General features: G+C 40.8%; 1 protein-coding gene across 10 annotated transcripts in view; it reads right to left on the bottom strand.

The window, feature by feature from the left end:
• Positions 1-9,384: 9,384 nt before the first annotated feature.
• Positions 9,385-21,977, bottom strand: part of TTC3 (tetratricopeptide repeat domain 3) — a 156,252-nt gene continuing 143,659 nt past the window's right edge. For 8 of the 10 annotated variants that reach the window (XM_036899242.2, XM_036899240.2, XM_036899244.2 and 5 more), the window contains 7 exons: positions 20,993-21,083; positions 20,446-20,547; positions 17,206-17,567; positions 15,554-15,680; positions 15,229-15,363; positions 12,013-12,105; positions 9,385-10,943 (listed from right to left, as the gene is read on the bottom strand). In XM_036899242.2, coding sequence (XP_036755137.2) covers positions 10,869-10,943; positions 12,013-12,105; positions 15,229-15,363; positions 15,554-15,680; positions 17,206-17,567; positions 20,446-20,547; positions 20,993-21,083 — 985 coding nt within the window. In that variant the 3' untranslated portion in view covers positions 9,385-10,868. Of the gene's footprint in view, positions 10,944-12,012; positions 12,106-15,228; positions 15,364-15,553; positions 15,681-17,205; positions 17,568-20,445; positions 20,548-20,992; positions 21,084-21,977 lie in introns of those variants that run through there. The other 2 variants (XM_057504472.1, XR_008998483.1) reach the window with 2 other exon arrangements.

Raw genomic sequence — 21,977 nt, 5'->3', positions numbered from 1 at the left:
GGAGTCAATTCATCAAGAGTACATATACTAAATACTTATGTATTAAATACACAAAGTTAAAATCTGTTAGAACTCCAGGAGACAAACTCACAATTACAGTCAGAAATTTCAAACTAATTTGGAGAATGAATTGACAGAAAATCAGAAAGTATATAGAAGGCTTTCACAATACTACCAACCATTTTCACTGGTTGATTGGCATTTATAAAAGACTTCACCTACCAATAGCAGAATACATTCTTTTCAAGAGCACATGAAACTTTGCCCAGACAAATCATATTTTGGGCCATAAAACAACTCAATTAATTTTAAAAGCATTCAAATCATACAAAGTATGTTCTCTGACTCCTGGAATTAAATTAGAAATCAGTAATAGAAAGATATCTTAACACCCATGTCCCCCCAAAATACTTGGAAACTAAATGACATACTTTTAATTAACCCATGGATCAAAGAATAAATCAAAATGAAATTAAACATTTTGAACTGAATCAAAATGAAAGCACAACATTACTAGCCCAGGTGTTTAATGATAAATTCTACCAGACATTTATGAAAGACATAGTACCCATTCAACACAAACTCTTTTAGAATATCAAAGAGGGAATACTTCTGAATTCATTATGTGAGGTCAAAAATCACCTGTTATTAAAATCAGAAACAGACATTACAAGAAAGAATAACATAGACTAATATTCATTATGGGAAATAGATGCAAAAATTCTAAAACAAATTAGAAGAAAGAGTTCAACAATACAAAAAGGGTTGTCAAATGGAGCTTATCCTAGGAAAGTAAGACTGACTTAACATTTGAAAATCAATCAATGTAATTTACCATATTAGCACACTAAAAAAGGAAAACTATGGTCATACAAACTGATGCAGAAAAAGCATCCGACAAATCCAAAAATGATTTCTGATTTAAAAAGCCACAAAACTCTCAGCATATGGAAAGGGCTTGCTCACTCAGAGAGAGGGCATCTTTGAAAAACCTACCATACTTAGTGGTAAATACTGAGTGCTTTCAGCCTAAGACAAGGAGTAAGTTAAGGCTGCCTACTCTCAACACCTCTATTCAACATTGTACTTCATTGTATGCAGTTCAATAAGACAAACAGAAAACATCCAGATTGGAAAGGAAGAATTAAAACTGTATTCTCCAATGATATGATTATGTAGAAAATTCTTCAGAATCTATAAAAAGGCTACTAGAACTAATATGTGGGTTTAGTAAGGTTGCAGGATATAGAATAAATATACAAGTGTCACTGGTATTTTAATATCTTAGTTATAATAAAAAGAAATTGAAACTGAAATAAAAAACAGTACCAACAGCATAGAAAACACTTGCACATAAACTTGACATAATATGTGTAAGATCTGTACACGGAAAATTGCACTTCTGTGAGAAATTAAGAAGAGTTGAATAAACAGAGATGTACCATGTTAATGGAATGGAAGATTCAATATTGTTAAGATGTCGTCTCCCCATACTGATCTATGGATTTAATGCAATCTGTATCAAAATCCAACGAAGCTATTTTTGTGAAAGTTTATGAACAGATCCTAAGAATCAGATGAAAATAAGTGGAATAGCCAAAAGCCAATTTAAAAAAGTAAAGTTGGAAGCCTTAAACTACATGATCTTAAGACTTATTATGAAGAAGTAATCAAGACAGTAGCATAAGGACAGAATATTATGTCAATGAAACAGAAGAGAGTCTAGAAATAGATCCACACTTACACAGTCAATTGATTTTCAACAAATGCACCAAGGCAACTCAATGGGTAGATAATACTGTTTCCAAAATATCATGTTGAAATAATCAGCTGTATGCAAAAGAAAAATGAACCTCAGTCCTCATGAAACACCATACACAAAAAATAAACCAGAAATGGATCATAGATCTAACTACAAGAGCTAAAACTATAAAACTTTCAGGACCAAATCTTACTGGTTTTAGGCAACTGGACAGATTTCTTTAAAGAAAAAAGTATAAAATATTAAAAGAAAAATTAATAAACTGAACTTCATCAAAATTAAAAATGTTTCATTTCTTCAAGACTGTTTAAAAATTAATTGAAAAGGCCAGACTTGAAAAAAAACCTGTAAAACACCTATCTAAAGAATGACATGTACCTAGAATATAGAAAGTACTATTACAAGTCAATCATAAGAAGAAATGACCCAATTTTTAAAATGAATCAAAGATTTATAGACATTTCAACAAAGAAGACATATGGATTAGAAAGCACAGCAAAAGATGTCAACATCAGTTCTTACGAAAATACAAACATCCCAAAGACATTCCACAACATATCCACTAAAGTGGCTGCAATTAAGACTGACCATACTCATTGCTTACTGCCATTTGCCACATTTCAGTTGGCTCCTTATTTGGACCTCAGCTATTTTATACAGTGTTGGTTATTTCTTTGAGCTTCTGGAGTATGTACTCCAGCAAAATAGGGTTGTAAACTAAGAGAAAACCATGCATTTGAGAAAGATGTGGGTCAAATCCAGGATAGCAATAAAGGTAATTCTAGGATGAAAGCTGGATAAGAGACTGAGAAAGTAGGCTACAGACACAACAGTGAAAAAGAGAGGAACAAAGAGAAAAAAGCAACCAAACATTTCAGAAAAAAACTAAAGGCAAAACAGCCTGGCCTAATGAGAACATAAGTCAGTGGGCTCCAAGAACATCAGAGTGGGCTCCCACCCACAGATGAGAAGAGATTAGGGATTTAGTGAAGAGATCGTGTTTCTCTTCCCAACAATACGAGTAATCCAACAGTTGCATTGTATCCATGGAGAAAGCCACGTAGCCATGGGGCACCACTGGTGTGGCTCACCAAGTAATAGCAAAGGGATCCCCACTGCAGCAGGGTGTGGATACATGCAGCAGGTGAACTGGGATAGCCAAGGAATTTTGAGGCCTACGAGGTCAGAGGTTTTGGGATGGCATAGGAACTAGAGATGTTTGGCTGACAAGGAAGGAGTAGCCAGCAGATAAATGGCTCCCTCAGTGAGTTGGCCTTGCTGGGGCAAATCCTGACATTTTCCAGATATGTGACCTGGGGGAAGTTATTTAACCTTTCAGGTTTGCATCATTTGTAAAATGGGGTAAAAGTTCTACCTTGTGGGGTCCATGGGGAAATTTGTCACCATTCAGTACAGCAGCCAGAACATTTTACTTCATTCCAGAAGCGGTTGCTCATGAAAAGCATGTTGGGAGATAGTGAAGGGAGGAGACTGTGTTGAGGGGTTGCAAGGAAGGTCAGATGGGGCTTGGGAGGCCACCATAGACGGTTTGCAACATGTGGCTCTTATTGTGCAGCTTGGGTGGGCTTTTTGTTGTTAATTCAGCAGCTACTATGTGCAAGGCACTCATTCAATCCTCACTGCATGAATATGAAAACTGAGGCTCCAAGAGGTTGAATGACTTAGCAAGGCCACACTACTGACGAGATGTAGGGAGCAGAGGCAGGGCAGGATTACAGGGAAGGCCCGGCGTCTTAGCCCACAGTGGGGGCACCTGAAGGGGCTGTTGCTGCAGGCCAGGGTCTAGCTTGGGTTATAGGGAGACCAGGTGTGAGGAGGGACCGTGAGAAGGTGCTGATGACTAGGGTGGGGGTGGTTGTGAGCAAAGGGACTCAGGCCCGGGATGTGTAGGCCCACAGGTGTCCCCACAGCCATGCAGGGTGGATCCACTTAAGGTAGCTGTGTGGGGCCTGACTGGGTCCACAATTTCAAGTGACTAGAGAATGGGAGTGGGTCAGGGGCTCAGTTAGGAAACTGACAGAACACAATTCCTGAAGCTGCTCAAGGAACACCCCCTGCTTGGTCTGGGGATCAGTCCCTTGTGATTCTAAGCCCACCATAGAACAGGCAAGTTATACTGCCTGTGAGACGGTGAAATGCCTCCACATCAGGGGTCTCAGGCCCAATCCCCAAACCCACCCCTCTCCCCAAGTGCCCTGTCCCTGCTCTGGGAACCTCCCACCTCTGCACAATTCAGATCGAGGGGCAACATGGGCCTTCTTGCATTGCCTTCCCTCTTCTACCCCTACCCTTCTCCCTTACGTCCACTGGTCCTTACCCGGCCTCCTTCAAAGCTGCCCTCAAATGTTACCTTCCCTGATCTAAAACTGTGACTCCCTCCCCTCCCATAGACAGCCTCATCCCTTTCCCAGCTCCGTTTTTCTCCAGGTTACCACTGCCATGCAGTGTATTTTACTATCATTGTTGATGGCAGTCTCCTATACTGGAACATGAGGCCAGGTCTCCCATCCCTTCTGCGCCTTCGGCCCCTAGAACAGTGCCTGTACAGATCTGATGAGCAACTGAGTGAACAAATGAACTGTGGATGTGTTGGGGTTCAGCAGCCCACCAAACAGCTGGACTGCACCAAGGCTCCCGGAAATGTGAGGTGGAAGTGGGGGACGAGGCTCATCCCCCAGGGGAGGTCCCCAGTGGGGTAAGAAGGAGGGGAGGGAGATGTCGGCTCTGCAGTGTCATAAGAGTCTAGGACACAGGACTTGATGGCCATTTCTCCCACAGGGAAGGGCTGTAGAAAGTGCTATGCCTCAGCTTCCAAAAGTCTAGCCAATTTAGGGGTTGTGGGTAGTTTTGAAACAGGAAGCAAAAGCAACGTGGCCTCCAAGTCCCCAGCAAAAGCAGGAGTCCTGCTGGTGCTAGGGCAGCAGCCAGCGTCCGGATGCACAATGTCCATCTGTTCAAATTGCTTTCTCTTTTCGGAGGCTGTTGGCTCACCCCATCGGAATGGGGTGGCACTTCAGGACACGAAGCTTGGAGCTGGTGGCAGATTTCTTGGAAGTGGTAGCAGGGAGATCTAAATTAAGACCTTTCTATCACACCAAATAAATAGAAGCTGAATTAGAGGGCTGAAGGAGTTAGGCAAAATGCCTTTATACATAACATCTGAAAAGTAGAGGGGAAAAAGAGTTAGAAAACAGAATGGTATTTATTCACTCAAGTCCCAAGGTATTTGCTGAAAACAATGACATCTCTGTTTGACACAAAAACACATGTTAGAAAGAGCAAACCTTTCTTTTTGAAGTGTCCTGCCACAGAAGCCTGGGTAATGAATACCAACCACTCTGTTGTGCAGGCTCTCATGGCAAGGTCGAGGGCTGGCCCAGTTCCAAGCCCTGTTCCCCCAGTGGGGAGGTAAGATGAGTTGCTTCCAGCCTGGAGTCATCCTCACGGTTGTTTCTTGTTTGATGCCCCTGAAGCACACCTGCTCTGGATTTACCTGCATGCTCCTGACGCAGGGCTTTGCCACAGGCAGGAAGGGCTGCCTTCCTTGTTTTTTTGCAGAGGACCTGCAGCAGGGCCACGAGTGTTGGGGGAGCAAAGTGGCTGCTGGGAGGCGATGAGAAGGAATTACAAAGAGGCTGACTCAACAGACTCTGGGTCTGTCTCTGGGCCAGCGTGCCCCAGGCACTGCAGGGTGGACAGAATGCAGCCCTGACAGTGAGAGGGAGGGCCCTCACCGAACAGCAGCAGGAAGGAACTCCTCCAGCAGAAACCATCTCAGACGGGTTTGTTAGTCTCTGTGCGTGTGAAACCGCCATTGAGAAAGGCATAAAGGGCGCCTCCAGTGCCCTCAGACCAGCTGTTTCTCCTACAGAGAGAACCCCTACCTTCACAGATTCTCCAGGGGCAGGGGGTAGTGGAAGGGGGTGTCTTGATATGTAGCATCTGCCCATTTCTGCTGTGTAAATACCTCCACCACGGAACAGAGTTGGAAAGAGATGCACAGAATCCCATTCTATAGTTATTTCCACCATACAAACACTACGTACACCAAAGCATAAATAATAAACTGTAGTAATCAGGAAGTAACTGTCTTTGCTTTTCATACTATTTAATTTAAAATTTATATAATTCAGTTTTCAATAATAGTTGTGTTGAATAGCTAGCTTGCAAAATTCCTGAAAGCGTAACAATCGGCTGTTGTTCTTGAGGCCAGCGGGAGCTGACTCCAGCACGCCAGACCTGCGTCAGGGCCGAGGATGGTGATGCAGGCCTTGTGAAGCGGATGATCCCTCTTGCCAGTCAGTACCGGGCAATTCCAAGACAACCTGCGTCACCTTCCTAGCGGGGGTGGTCTTTGCCTTCTCTTGATTCGGTGGCAAAAATCTACATCAGGCTCAGGTTCTTCATTACCACACAGAGCAGCTTCTGAAGAACTGCTGGCTGGCTGAAGTCACTGTTGGGAGGCTGCCGGAGCTGGCAAGAGGAAGGCTCACCGGCTCCACCGGGGGGCACTTTTCAGCCACTCTGGGCCACGGGTGGGAATTTAGTCTTGACAGTTGTGAGGGCTGTATACAAAGGTGCCAAATGAACCTCTGCAGGGGCTTTGTCCAAGACCATAGGAATCCCTATGCCTCCTGGGCCCAGGTTTATAATTTCTAACTTGTTTTTTGTTTAAATGTATTGAAAACACTATAGAAAAGGGCATACATTTTAAATGTATAGCTCCATGAATTTTCCAAATAACACCTAACAGTAAGCATCACTCCCTTGAAGATACAGAATTCCAGAGCCCCCAGTGGAACACCATGCCCCTTCCCTGGCAATAGCATCACTTTAGAGGTACCTTCAACTCTGGCATCTCCCGCCGTCATCTCCTATTCTTCAAATTCACATAAACACAATTATATTTTCTCTTGTCGGGCTCCTTCTGCTTGGTGTTATTTATAAGTGTCATCTGTGTGTGTGTACCTGCAGTTCGTTCATTTCATGACTCCATTGTACGGATATACCACAATTTGTCCATTCTACTGCTGATGCACATTTGGGTTGTTTCTAGTTTGAGGCTATTATGAATGAAGCTAGTATGAAAGTACTTGTAATACTGTCTACACTTCTGTTAAGTGTATGTGTGGGAGTGGGATGGTGTCAATAGGGTTCTACAATACTAGCTTCAGTAAGCACTGTCATCCTGGTGGTACCAATTCACACTCCCACCAGCAGTGCATGGAAGTTCTAGTTGCTCCATATCCTCACTTGGTATTGTCAGTCTTTAATTTCAGTCATCCTGTTGGTTATCTAGTTAGTATTTCACTGTGGTTAGTTAGCATTTCCCTGATGATGGACATTGAACAAATCTGGTTATCAAAAAATGCCCATTAACCATCTGGATATTTGTGAAATGCCTATTCAAATCTTTTGATTATTTCTAATATGTTATCTTTTTCTTATTGATATGTAACAGTTATTTATGTATTCTTGAGTCCTTTGCTGGAGTTCTCCCACTGCGTGGTTTGACTTTTCATTATCTCACTGGTACTTTGGTGGAGTTCTTAATTGTAATATCAGATTTATCAGAATTTCATCCTTCTGATTAGTGCTTTTTGTATCCTCATGTATCTTTGCCTTTTCCAAGGCCAGGAAGATTGTCAGTGTTTTCTGTAGAAGCTTTGTTTTACTTTTCATGTTTAGGAACATGACCCATTTGGAATTCATGTTCATATGGTGTGAGACCAAGGTTCACTTTTTTCTATACATATTTCCAAAATTATTCTTAATGCAGTTAGAGTTCTTCTGATTACTGATGGTTATCTCATTAGGGTTTTGTTGTTTACTAGTTGTTTAATTTCTGCATTTTTGCTGAATAATATTTTATCTTTTTTTCTTTCCTTTCACTCTTAAAAGGGAAATATGAAGAGACAATGTAATCTGGAGGCAATGATGGAGTGAATGAGAAGTTTTCACTCCAAATCTAGCAGTTGGGATCACAGGCATTCTCCAGAGATGAGCCTTGCCTGGACCCCTCCTCTACGCTCCAGTTCAAATTCCCCCAAGCAAGCCAATCAAAGAGCGCTGGTCCTAAACCCAAACTGATCTGAACAGCTGCCCCAAAACTGCTCACCTAGGTAATCTGCAAAAGCCACAGGCAAAATTATCCTTTGCTGTATAATAACAATGTTGTCTCCAAAATCAACTCAGGGAGGTTTCAGCAACAAAGCTATTTTCAAAATGACCTTGAGGTTACCTGACTTCTTGATCTTCTTCTCCTCATTGATCACGTTTCAGTCTAGGCTACACAGAGGAAATGTCTTTCCTAATCTGACAAAGCCTTTCTTACACACAGGACCAGTAAACTCTCCCTGTGCAATTCCCTGGCCTGAATCTTAATAATGATTACTTGTCCCCTTTATGAGGGTTTATGTGCAAGGCACTATGCTAAATACTGAACAAGAATCTTACTATAATCTACATACTTCCCATGCTGCTTCTCCAAAGCCCTCCTCACCACCAGAAACCAGCTTTCACTGGTTTCCATGCCCTGCCGCATCCTTAGCAAAGCACTTAAGGCATAGGCTACATGAGGGCAGATGTCTCTCAGATCTCATCAGAGTGAAGAGGAGAAAATACGAAAGAGATCAGACATGTCTGGTGATCAATTCTTTTTACAATTAATTTCTTAATAAAGTTTGATTAACATTTATTAATCAAGTTTGATTAAAGTTTAAAACCCCTGAATGCATTTCCCATTTCTTCGATGAAGGGTCATTTGGAGATGTTTTGGTGCTTGTTCTGACAAGCCATCCCCGTACAGTTTATTGTCTGCTTTATCAGCCTCATCAGCAAGTACCTCATGCTGATGAAAGCCACTTCCACCTTTGCTATTATTACTTCTGTTTCCTTTAATCCATTTTTCCAGAGAGGGTCATCTGATTGAAAACCCACCTAGAACAGCTTCATTGCTCAATGTTATGGTCAATCATTTTGCCCACCTGCTTCCACTATACAGTCTTTGAAATTACCTTAAAAATGTACTAACATTTTTCATTGCTGGGGCACCATTTCAATTTTATATTGGATTATCCATTATCTATAGCATAAATTAAGCTTTTCCATAGGGAAAATAATCTCAACTCTTAGGAACAGTCATTGCTTTATGTTATACATTATTTTAATTAAATGCTATCAGATTATAAACACACACTGATAGTACTGACTTTCTTCAATACTGATCAACTTCAACAGTCCATGAATCCACAAATGTCTCAAAAAAAAAATACTGAGGAATGCAATTTAACTTCAACATTCTTGTAATTATTCATATGAAGAATCTCTAATAGTAAACACTCTTATCATCTCTGCATAAACTTTCCATTCATAAATTTAAATAGCCTATTTTGTGAACTTGAATTTAGCAACCTTTATTTAGACATAAAGGAATGTTTTGATCCAGGTTCTAAAATGTCCTAAGATGCTTGGTTAGATTCCTTGGACATAACATGGTTCTTCTTTCCAAACGAAGTCACTTAAAAATGTTACCATAATATACACGTTCTGAATTTTCCAGGAGAGTCCTTTTTAAAAATTGAGAAAGAATGTACAAGGAAGACAGTAAACATGTTATTTTATTTTAGATTGTTCTTTATTTGACACTAAGAGGACACATGTAAGGCATGTTCACAAGTATTTGCTTGAAGTTATGTACAGCAATTCTCTCATTCTCCAGCTGCTCTTCTTTTCCCTTGTACCTGATGCCACAAACTGGTCTCTACCACCTACAGTTAATCTCGACAAGGTTTCAGTTTTCGTCATGGACATGAAGACAATGTTTTAGGGACCTGCATGGAGAATCTGCTTCAAAAAACGGAGTGAGCTTCTATGGACTAAGTCACCATGACATCAAAACTCATGGGAACCAAAGCAGAGGAGGGCAACCAAATCAGCTCACAAGCTTGGACTCTGAGCTTTCTGGGAAACAGAGAACGCACTGAGAAACGTTTCTTGATACTTCATGTTTGAAGGAAATGGAATGTGTCCAGAATTCATGTTTCTATATTAACTACTGTCTATAAGTCACTAAAGACATATATTTTTTCAAGTTTCTAATGCAGTTACAGTTTTTTCTAGGCTACAGTACAAGAGTGCATGCATTATTTCACATGAATGTTGAACAAAGAACAATTTCAACACAGACACCTCAGGACTGTCTAATTACACAAGTGTCTCTTTTTGGTGGTGGGATGATGGTAACTGTTTCCCCACAAAGCCTGCTATGTGCTAGACAGAGACACTCAGAGACTCGTCTAACTCATGAAGAAAGATAAATGCCACTAATGAGGACAGTAAGGTATTCCAAATTTGGGGTAGGGTGATGAGTATGTAGCCTTGATCTCAGGGGCAAAAACGTCTTAGCTGATAGTAATAAGAAAGCATTTTGTAACCGATTTTCAAAAACAGATTACATCTGTAGAAAATAAAAAATAAGCACTTTACAGATCTTCTAGGGGAAATAAATGAAATGAAAAATCAAATCACATGATGTTTCATGGAGAGGAGATTTGAATCTTTTGGTCTACACCAGCCAGTAATTTAACATTAATTACAAATTATTAAAATGTGGTTTGCTTAAGTACATTTTTTAAAAGCAGAATCTTTGAGGAAAAATGTAAGCATATTTTCAGGTACACTGACTGTCACACAAAAATTTAACCTGGGGCACTCTAATAGGTCAAGAACAGTTATAATCCAAGTACTGCTTCGAGGTGTTCACAGGACTTTCCAAAAGCAGCTTCCACCTCGGATCACCCCTGTAAGCAGCCCCAATTACATAATAATGTGGTTACACATAATTTTATTAGCCACTATATGACTATTATCGAAGTGTTTAATCGGAGTGGGGAAACAGTATAAACTATACTAAAGATTTCCATTCATTAGCACTGTGACACACAGTGCAAAGAATCTTCAAATGTTTGCCTTTTATACCAAAAGTACTAAGTTGTTATTCTTACAATTCAACAACCAGTAAATGACTCTTCAGTGAAGTGTGTCTACCTAGAATAGCAGGCTGGCCTCTTCTGGAAGCTGCAGGCTAGTCTTCTGACAGGAGATCGCGACTGAGGCAGGCTGGGCAAGCGTTCTGCCCTTTAAGCCACTGCTTAAAGCACTGAAAAGGAGAAAATGAAATCAGTTGATGCTTTTAGAAGCACAAGGAGCCTTTAGTACTCCTGTGCTGCCACTTGGCAGACATGGATGACTTTACCTTGAAGCTTGGTGGGGTCTGTAGTCACCCAACCCAATGCCTGCGCAGGGCAGGAGTGTGGACCAAGCCTCAAGAACCAACGATCCTGCCTCATAATCTGACCCATGAACTTTGGGCCCCAACCTGACCTGCCCTCCCCACCTTCTCCCCTCTCTGGTCCCGGTCTGGTGATTCAGATGCCTTGACTTCCACAGTTGGCATTTTCTTGGCCCTTGAGCTCACTCACCCAGTTCTTGACCCATTCCCATACTGCCTGATCTTGGTCTGAGCACCCAGGCAGGAAACCCCTCTACCTGAGGAGACAGGCCATGCACTAGATTTTGCAAGCTGTCTTGATCCCTTCTGGGGAGTTTATTGTATCTATCCCTTTTCTCAGGAACTAATTAACTGAAATGCCAGAGACTTGATCTGTTATAACCCAGCAGCAGGGGTTTAGTATGAACATTCACAGCACCCAAAATGCCAAAACAGTTACCAACAGATCTCAGAAATATACAAGCCAGAATCTCCCAGCATCAGGCATAATATGGGACCTAATTAGGTTTAGTTTTTCTCCTCTAAAATGTTAAAACTTATTTCATATCCTGCACTAAACTGACAAACTGTTGCACTGTATATCTATTTAACCATGTGTATGAGAAATCACCTTTCAAAAAACTAACATCTTGTTTGGAATTTCAGCACCAATGCAGTTGATGGAGCCAACTGTTCTTCTCTGAGACACACAATGTGACAGATGGGAAGGACAGTCTGCAGAGCTGTGCACCCCAGAGCCCAAGAATCCTCTCCCCCTGCCCACAGCAGCAGTCTTTGCAAAGGGAGACAATGAGCACTGACACAAGGAGGTTTACAAAGAAAATGCTTTGAACACAAAAGAAGTATTGATGCCTACGGGAAAAAAGTTTCTTTTTAATTTTCAAAATATTTAATAGTCAAAATGTAAGATATGAAAATGACCAAAGAGAATTCTTACCCCTTTGTGAAACTTGTGCCCACATTTTAGCACACGCACATTTTTGGATTTGAACACTTCATGGCATATTTCACAAGAATTTGCTCCCGAAGCCTGTAGTAACAAACGTATTCCAATAATAAAGAATATCTAAATTCCTATTTACTACATGAGCTCTTCCTACAAGTGGCCTTCAAACTAAAGTGGCAAATTATTCCCCATGATAGCTAAGAAGACTAAGGGAACACTTATCCTTTAACAGCATTTCTTAAGTAAAAACATAAACATATAAAAGGAAAGGTATAATTTTAAAATTCAACTTTCTCAGAGGAAAAAAAAAGTTTCATGTGGTTAACAGATTCTCAGGTAAAATACTACAAATACCTATTTATCCCAACCCATACCTATAGTAAGATACCAGCTGAATATAGCAAATTATTCATCTAATTACCTAATAGTTGGGGACAGTAACATAAATTATGACATCCATGCTATGGGCTATTATGGGGCTAATTAATATCATGATGGAAATCCACAATCCCTGACACAGGAAGCTGGTCACAAACAGCTCTCTAAATAAAAGCAGTATATCTTACTATGCTGATAGTGACTGCAACAGTGGGGGTGAGGACTTGATAATATGGGTGAATGTTGAAACCACAATGTAGTTCATGTGAAAACTTCGTAAGATTGTATATCAATACTTTAATAAAAAAATGAAAAAAAAAACCAAAAGCAGGTTACAAAATGGTATGTGTCATATGATAATGGCTTAAAAAATAAAGAGAATGTGTATATATAGAAATGCCTAGAAAAGAATTTGGAAAGATATAAAATGTTAACAGTGATTACTTTTGGTTAAGAGAGATTTAATTGTTTTCTTTGCGATTTTATAAAGATTCTATGAAGGTGGATTACTTGTGTAAATCCAAACAAAACAAAATGCTGGCTCATTCAGCAAACATCCAGAGTCAGGGACTCTTTGGGACGCTGGGATGAGGTGAAAGGAGGGCTTCGGCTCCAGCTGCTCACGGTCTGGTGAGCACGGACGGCATTTCCCACATGACAGCGGAGCCAGAGCGCGCCCCAGGGCCCCAGGCACACTTCTCCCTACAGCTCGCAGCATATACCTCACATGGCACCAGGATTTTTAACTCTGCCCCTTCTCAACTGAGCACCCTGACAGGAGGGAATGAGCCTGGTTTAACTGTGTCCTTGGAAGTTGGCAAGGAACATGGCCCCAAACTGATGCTCCACGAACTGTCAAGCAAGTGAATGAGCGCAGCCCTGGCAGTGGGTTAGACGTGGGGTGAAGCTGGGGGCAATGCACGAAGGCTGTGAAGACCTGAACTGTTAGATGTGCTCTTCTGTCTTACCCACAGCAGTGATGCTGCCCAGGTAGCAATGGGACAGGTACAGTGGAATGAGGTTCTCTCACTCCTCTCTGGGGCCCCTGAGGAAGGTCAGCAGGGGGAAATGGACGCATCAACCCTCGGGAAGGACAGGTTACTGCAAAGTTCAGAGCTAGGTTTGGTTTGAAAAGACCATAGTTAACTTGACTATTTCCTAGGATGGAATGATGGGCACAACGTATTTCTAAGTGGAAAAAAAAAAAGGACATAAAAAGTACGTATAGTTTCCACTAACTTCACATACAGGTACTTATACAGTTAAGAAAAACATATACCAATACAACAATACTGGTCACCTTAGAAGCGTGGGTTTGGGGTTCTTTAAATGCTTTTTATTTGTATTTTACATTGTGAACACCTATTACTTTTGTAATTTAAAAGTATAAGGCAAACTACGTTTAATTTTTAAAAACTACCTTTGATTATCAAACTAATTCCCAGTTTGAATACATATTTTTCTTATAAGTTAGCTTTTAGATCTTTATTATCAACATCAAACAGAAGTGATCTCTCCCTGAAGGTGACTGTGGGGCAGGGTGGTCAATGAACACACACACCTCAAACGTCACTGAGACTGCTCTGAGGATTCGGCCTGGCTGGAGGACCGCAGAGCACAGGACCAGTCAGGGACCCCCGGGGAGAGGGAGGGGGAGGGGACCCCAGCCAGGCCTCGCAGGAATGCTCTGTATGTTCATAAGCCTTCTCACTGGGAGATTCTCTGGGATGTGAGTGTATGTGGTATGGAAAATCTCCAAAGCATAGTGGATAGTGAAAATCTACAGGAGGAATAAAAACCTAAGTTTACAGAAAGATTCACTGCTTAGTTCAAGTCACCAAATGAGCCCTCTATGCAATCAGGCAGTACTGACTCCACTTGGGGCCTGTACCTCTTCTAATTTCAATTTCATCTAAGCTCTGATATCATAGTTGGACAAAAGGGAAAAATGTACTCCACACCAAGTTCAATCTGGACCTGCAGCCCTGAGCCACATGGGTGATGGCCTCTCCTTGAGCCACATGGTCCCCGCTGCAGGGGCCCCAGCATCAGCTGGTCGGTGAAGTGAGGGTTAGGGAATTACACGCTGCACGTGCAAATCAAGTGAAAGAACGCTGGCAAACTGTATGAGTCACCTGGGCCTCAGTTTCCTCATTTATAAAATAGAGACAATTACAATGCCTTATTGAGATCATAGATCTAATAGTATTTTATAAAAATTTCTATGTTAATGTAACATTCTTATTAAAAGGACAATAAACAATTTAAATCTGTATGTCAAATCAAAGGCAAGTTTATCCCATTTTGGTGTCCCCCACAGACACTTAAGGGGAGAGGAAAGGGAAGACACCAGCCCTTCTTGAGCACAGAGCCTGACCCTGGCAATTCTATTCCAGCACTTCATCCAGACGACCACCTGAGCAAGCCGAGAGGATCCAGAACCAAGTCTGTGTGATTCCAAAGTCTGTGGTCATGTACAAGAAAATTATCTAAAAATCATTTGCCCCAACTATATTTGGTATAAAAAATTAATGTATCTGACCATCTGCAGGCCTGGTTCCTACAGTGTGGTCGGAGCTCTTCCCATCGCCTCGTCTTCTCACGCAGGGGCCCCTCTAAAAGTAAAGAGACAACCTGGCCATTCACTAACTGTTCTAACGGGACACTTAAGTACATCTAAATTTAGTTTCTAATTTCAAGATTTAAAAAAATTAGGTATAGAAATGAAAAGATGGGGGCTAAATAATGGACTAACAGTTTTGTTTCTTTCTTGTTCTTCATTAAAAAAATAAAACTGGCTCTACAATCAGTCACACTTGTAACACTCACAAGGACATCTTCCGTATTCTGCCCCACGGCTCTGGGTGGCGGCCCATCAGTCATGGAGGGCGGGCCCTGGGAGGCCTCGGTCAAAGCAGCAGGGGAGCTGAGCTCAGCCAGCCTCTTGGCCTTTCCTGGATTTGCCTATAGAGATAAAACAGGGAGAAGCAAGTTTAGTTACCCAAAAGCTTGACCAACTTCTGTCTTTACTAAACTGTTCGTCACATTTTGGCTGGGAGCATTTTTGTTTGTTTGTTTGTTTTACAATTCTCATATTTTGTAAATATATAAGGATAAAGTGGGACATTTTATTGTGACTAGAAGAGACACTGACCTTTTTCTTTTTCTGTTCATCTAGAATGTGTTCTGTCACTCTTTGGACAATTTCATCAATACTCAATCCTGAGAGTGAATTTTTATTTTTGTTTCGGACTCTTTTAATAAAACCAGCAAGCTCTGTGCTGAAAGGGAAAGCAGGGATAAATGACAAGAGGGAGTCAGGGTTCCATACTGCTAAATGTCATGTGCCAATATTAACCCAACAGCTAAAAGAAACAAAACCAAATACATACAAAATTAATTTGTAAACAATATATATATATTGTATATAATAACAACAGTATCACTCCAAATAGTTACGAAAATTCCAAAATTCCAATATTATTTCTAAATATTTAATAAAATTTCTAATACTTATTTTTAATAGCAGTAACAGTATATCTGCTATTCTATTTGGGATATACACCCTTACTTAGAAATTTGACTTTGTACATTGTAGCTTTATGCAAAATCACTGGATAATCAGACACTACTGGGTTCTGATATGAAATCACTAATATCTCCTTACCTAAGGAAACTACTTTGTTGACTTCCTCCCTTAAAAAATCTAACCATTTAACCATTAATCAACAGGAACTTGATATTTGCAACATTAATACCTCAAATGTTTTAGTGTTCAGAAAATAAGGATGCATTTCAATTTGGTTGTTTAAATTGCCAAATTTAATTAGGATTGTAAACAATTTTATTTGTAAGGTACTTTTGGCAATTATAACTTGAATATTTCTAAGAACTGGCATAGTAATTGCCATTGAGAGAACTTGTAACGCTTCTCAAGCTTCAGCTGGGCTAAGTATAATGTGCAAAGTACACTTATTTCCTAATGGAAGGGGCTCCACCAGTAGATGCAAAACAATAATTCTGGCCAAGTATAATTTAATCACTAATTGGTTTCAAAAGTATAATTTCAAAGCCTGTAACTAACACTATATCAAAGACAGAAAAAATATGGGAAGTACAGAGGGTCACTCTGGGCTGTGGATTCCTCTCTTCAGGGTTGTATCCCAGAGACATTCCCCCCACTTCATCTCTCCTGGCTGAGACGAGGAGCACCTCTGCACCGCGCACCAGCCTGGGGAGTGAGGCAGAAGCGCTGCTGAGCAACAGCCGCTCCCCATCCAACTGACAGCGCTGGCGACCAGTTCAAGCTCCCCCTACACGACTCCTCTGTAATGTGCCCACGCACCTGGCTCACTATTGAATTCTTTCTGGTCTCGCCAACCTCACACCTCCAACAAATCAGAGGTGTCCTCCAACAAGCTCCTGATCCTGCTGCCTTCTTTGCTTTATGTGGTATTTTTTCCCCCTAAATGATACAAAGCTAGTGTTTTGTAGTTCACTTACTGACCCCATGTTGGAAGCATGTTATTGATCTCATCAAATCTTAGCAAACTGCTATGGTTCTAATGACTGACTGTTGACTAACCAGTGTTCAGTGTTTCCAATCTAGATATGCACATTAAAAAGTTTACTTGAAAATGCTCATTTCCATGTTTACAAAGAAAAAAAAGTAGCACCTATTTTTCTGAGTGAAATAATTATGCAGTCCTTTCCACTTCAGCCCCTTACTGGCCATAATGTTATTTGATCAGGAAACCTCAGTTCAGTAACAGACTTAACAGAGCCACAGACATTTTCCATTTGTACCTGTTGTAACACGGGAATACCACTGACAGGTGCTCAATAATACTATTGAATGGCTTTTTTGGAGACTGGCTTGAGCGGGTAGCTCTTCCTGGAGCAACAGGTAGTTTCTGATCAGCCACGAGGCTTTGTTCTGACTGAAGTGCAGGGCCAGAGCGCTTACACTCCGGCACCTGGGTGACTTCCAGCTGACAGGAGGGCGATCCTGGCAATGGGGGAGAGGGAGCCCCTGCTGGGCCATCACTGGCAGAGACCAGACGTGAATCCTTGGGAAGTGTTGTTTGGTTTCCAGTCCCATGACTTGTAGGAGTGGAGGAACCTTGATTATCACTGCCTGAAGACTCAGGAAGTGACTTAGGATGAATCTGTGAGGAACACACCACAGAAGCTGGGTCACAAGAGAAACATCTGTGAACAAAGACTGATGACTAAGCATGACTAGGATGAAACCTGGGTGGCTCAGGTGCACAGGAAATTGAATACAATAAATTGTTTTGTTTTAAAAACTTCCTCTACCTTCTCTTTCTCAGAATGAGCTCTTCACGGCCCCACATCAGGGCTTCCTGCCTGGGCCCTCCACAGAAGTCACTGTGGCTCTTTGCCTTCAGTGACGATGCTCCTCATGACGCTGCCGGAGGCGCACATCTCCACCTCCCGCGACACCCTCTTCCCGGCCATTCCATTCTCTGATGCCCCAGTGACTACATGCTCACTGATGATAATGCCTACATTTGAAAAGAGTCCAGTCTAGAATATTTTCCTGAGATCCAAATCTGCAAATCCTAACTCCCTAATGGGCAAATGTCTGTGAATGACTCCAAGGCCACTCAAGCTCAATGTCTTCAAAGCCAGCCTCGGCAGCCTTCTTGCCCTGCTCTTCCTCTGGTGCCCACCCCACTGCCAGAAACCCAGATCCACTCTCAACCCCCCCAACACACACACTGGGCCCTCGATCCCACAAGCAGTATGGTCATTTCCATGGCCCCTTCTAAGTCCGCCTCATCTGCTCTCTCCCCCGGCCCCACTGCCACCCTCAGGATATGGCTGCTAACAGCGAGCTACTAGCTGCCCAGGTGAAAATCACTCAGGCCCCTCCTACCACATCCTCCCACGGCCAGCAAGTATGAAAGCAAAAAGCTGATGTCATCCCCTTACTTGAGCCTAGACTAGCTTCCTAGTGGCCTGAGGAAAAGTCCATACTGCTGAACACACTTTGGACAGAACAAGGCTCCCTTCATCTTGCCCCCAGGACACTGTTACAATTTTTCTCACGACAGCCCTCTTTGTCTTACTGAGCAGCTTTTACATCCATGAAAGGACTGTGTTTGGTCTTTTTTTTTTAGCCTCCAAGTATGCTGTTCCTTCACTTGGAACACTGTGACCCTCCAAACATCACACCACCCACCCTTTCTCAAACACACACCCACTTGCTCCTGTCGTTTGGTCAGTTCCCATCCCAGGTCTCTGACTCACTGAGACCTCCAACAGGGCCTCTTCCACTGAGGCCTAGACCTCTAGGTGAGGTCAGTGCCCCCTGATTTACGCTGCTATAGCATTCTACGCTCCTATGAAAAACCTGGCATGCTCTGCTTGTAAATATGGGCTTAAAGTCTCCTCCCAAACCCATATGCATTTTGAGGGCACAGACCACATCTAATTTTGACCACCACTAACTACCCATGAATGAATGGAGGAGAAATGACACCCGTGTAAATGGTTTTTAGAGATACTTGTTATTACTCAAGCTCTTGGCACACTGAGAGCTCCCAAAGGTTTGTATATTAAAATTCTTTTGCGTATTTATATAACTACACAAGCTAGAATTAAAAATTAATACTAAAATAATCTACTGAATCAATTTCTTTCTCCCCTTCACTTATTTCATCCATCCATCTACCCTCCTCCCCTATGGCAACCACTAGTCTGTTCTCTGTGTCTATGAGTCTATTTCTGTTTTGTTTGTTCATTTTAGTTTTTAGATTCCACATATAAGTGAAATCATATGGTATTTGTCTTTCTCTGAGATCTATCCTTTTTCCCCTCCATTTCTGCTGTAAGAACTTGGAAACACTAATGATAAGTTGAGCTTTAATTTTCTTCTAAATAAAGCTCTTTCTTACTCAGTGGAGAGAAAAAACTTTGGATCTCAACAGAATATTCTACTCTGTTCAAAATGGCTAAATTTTAACATAAAAAAAATTTTTTTTTTTTGGCAGATGAAGCCACAGTAAGTTTAAATGCTTAGCATGCAAGGTTCTGGTGAGAAAAAAGACTTTCAAGAACAGGGTCCTGATTGTAGGGAGCCTGTCATCCAAGTTAAGGAGACCAAATGCATATGATAGAAGGGTCACAGGGTGGACAACCGTGACTGGGCTTCAGGGAAAGACAGAATGTGGACAGTTAGGATAGTAGTCCAGGCCGGGGAATAGCCTCGGCAAAGACCTGGCAGTAGCAAGAAGGTAAAAATCATGAGCTGAGGAAAACAGTCTCCTTTATAAGAGACTATCTCAGAACCAGAAGATTTCCATGCCATGCTGAAATATTCTGAAACCTACCTCTTAATCAACTCTTGAATATAGTCTTTCAATTCTTAACAGTATGATCTCCTTTGGGCTTCACTGCAATTTAGTATTAGTGAAGTATGTGTCTGTGTCCAAATAAGAAATATGTACCCAAAATACAGTAAAGTGATACTAGGCTTAGCCATATTTTAAAGTCCACAAAAAATAAACTGTGTTGCATATTTTAAAATAAAAAGACAAGGTTTGGGAACCACTATTATTCAAAAGATTCAGCAAGTACCTCAAACTAGCCAGTAAAATATGACATTCAGACCAACAGAGCCCTTGTATGTCTCAGGACAGCAGTTTCCATTCTGTGTTGATAAGGAAACAGACCTAAATTTCCAAGAAATTGACTCTACCTGAAGTGGTATTAAAGAAAGGGCCTGCCTCAGTGACAGGTCCCTGCTGCTTCTGGATTATTCATTCAAATGCAGAAAAACACACCAAAATCCAGAAAAGATGGATATACTAAATGAAGAAAGATGAATGTTTAGTATAGCTCTCTAAAGGTTAACCAGTAGCACCAATAATGAAAACAGTGAGGTAATTATTAATCCACCTCATCCCCACTCCCAGAAAATGACAACAAACCACTTGGGCCAGTTAGGGAAGAAACTGTGGTTCATTATGTTTTATTTTCCTCCCTTAAAAAAAAAAAAAAAGATTTAACAAGACTCACGGTGCTATAGGCAAGAAGTAAAAGCTCGGAGATCTGCACTTTAGGAAGGTCACTGAGCAGAGAGCCATTTTCAATTGCCTGAATTTGTTCTTCAAACTGAGACTGTAGATAGAAGGAATAGTGTTAAATTTTTTTCTAACAAATTCCAAGCGCAACACCACCATTCTCAATTAACACTTTTTTTCTTACATACATTCATATACTAGAGTGGTCAACAATTTTCTATGAAATATAACTGAGATGCAAAGTATTAGAACAATTATTTCTTGTAAGGAAGTAAGTTCAAGATAAGACCTCATTAATCAGGATTCTCTACGGCCTTATCAAGCATAGCCTCTCTAATTTTATCAATAAATGGTAAAGTTTAAGCTAGTTAATTAAGAGAACAGAATTTTTAACTTTCATGAAAAATTCTTAATACTTACAACAAAGAAAATATTGCCTTTAAGAGCTCAAGAAAGAAATCATTTCAGTGACACTAGCCTCCTGAGAATTATAACCATCAATGTAGTTTTTTGACAGAATTACAAAGTATTTTATAACTTACCTTTGTTTTCTCAGTTTCTTTTCTAACATTAGAAAGAAAGGATTCCCAGGAATGTACATCAGACTCCATTTCAGGATATGCTGCAGAATCACTGAAAAAGTAGAAAAATATGAAACTGCTTAATTTCTGTTTTAGAAATTTTAAAAATTAAAATTACTATAGTACAAATGAAAACAAGCATTCAAACATGAGAGAAAGATATATTTAACATGATCACACACCAGAAAACCCAACTATTTTTAAAGAATTATGTATCTTAAAAATTCACCACTGGAAATACTTCAGGAAATTTTAATTATTGATCTAACTGAAACTGGTGGGCAGGGAACAAATATTCTCCTGAATTTTAATTTCTTTCCCTTTATTTGAAAATTTGACCATTCTTCATTTGACATCTTCTTGTTTAACATCAAAGGTGGTCTTTGTATTAAGAAAAAAAAGGCAGTCTGGAACATTGAAAACATTCCAATAAAACCCTCACCCCCACCTTACCGTAAAATAAAGGGTGGGGCCTGTTAGACTACAATAAGTTTATGATGTCAGCACCTCATGAATCTGGTCTATTTGAAGGGACAGACAAGCTTTCTACTCCTAACTGAGAAAGTCAATACCACTGTCAATCCATGATTGTGTCAGTTCATATTATACATCTTAAAGAAAAACCAGAACATTCTTTTACATCTCTTCTCTTTTGCTATTATTTATGGGCAGAGTTAGCACAGAATCCCTAAGAAAGAAGCTTGTGTACTGTAGGCTTAATAAGAAGTCGACACTATTAGACAAAATGAGGTCTGAGACATGTTTCCCAGATGCACCCCAGAGCACAGCCTACTGAACACAGGCATCTGAGCACCACTTGGTCCCCAACCTCAGCTGCACCCCTCTTGTAATCTGAGTCAGCATATTAGTTTGCCTGTAATCAGGAAGGTTTTCTCATGTGAAAAAAACTAAATCTTGAGAAATGAAGCAATAAAGAACTATACAT

This window comes from Manis pentadactyla, chromosome 1 (genome assembly GCF_030020395.1).
Source record: "Manis pentadactyla isolate mManPen7 chromosome 1, mManPen7.hap1, whole genome shotgun sequence".
Classification (NCBI taxonomy): Eukaryota; Metazoa; Chordata; class Mammalia; order Pholidota; family Manidae; genus Manis; species Manis pentadactyla.
The sequence above is the reverse complement of the archived record's forward strand: the minus strand, read 5'-3'. Positions and strand labels throughout refer to the sequence as shown.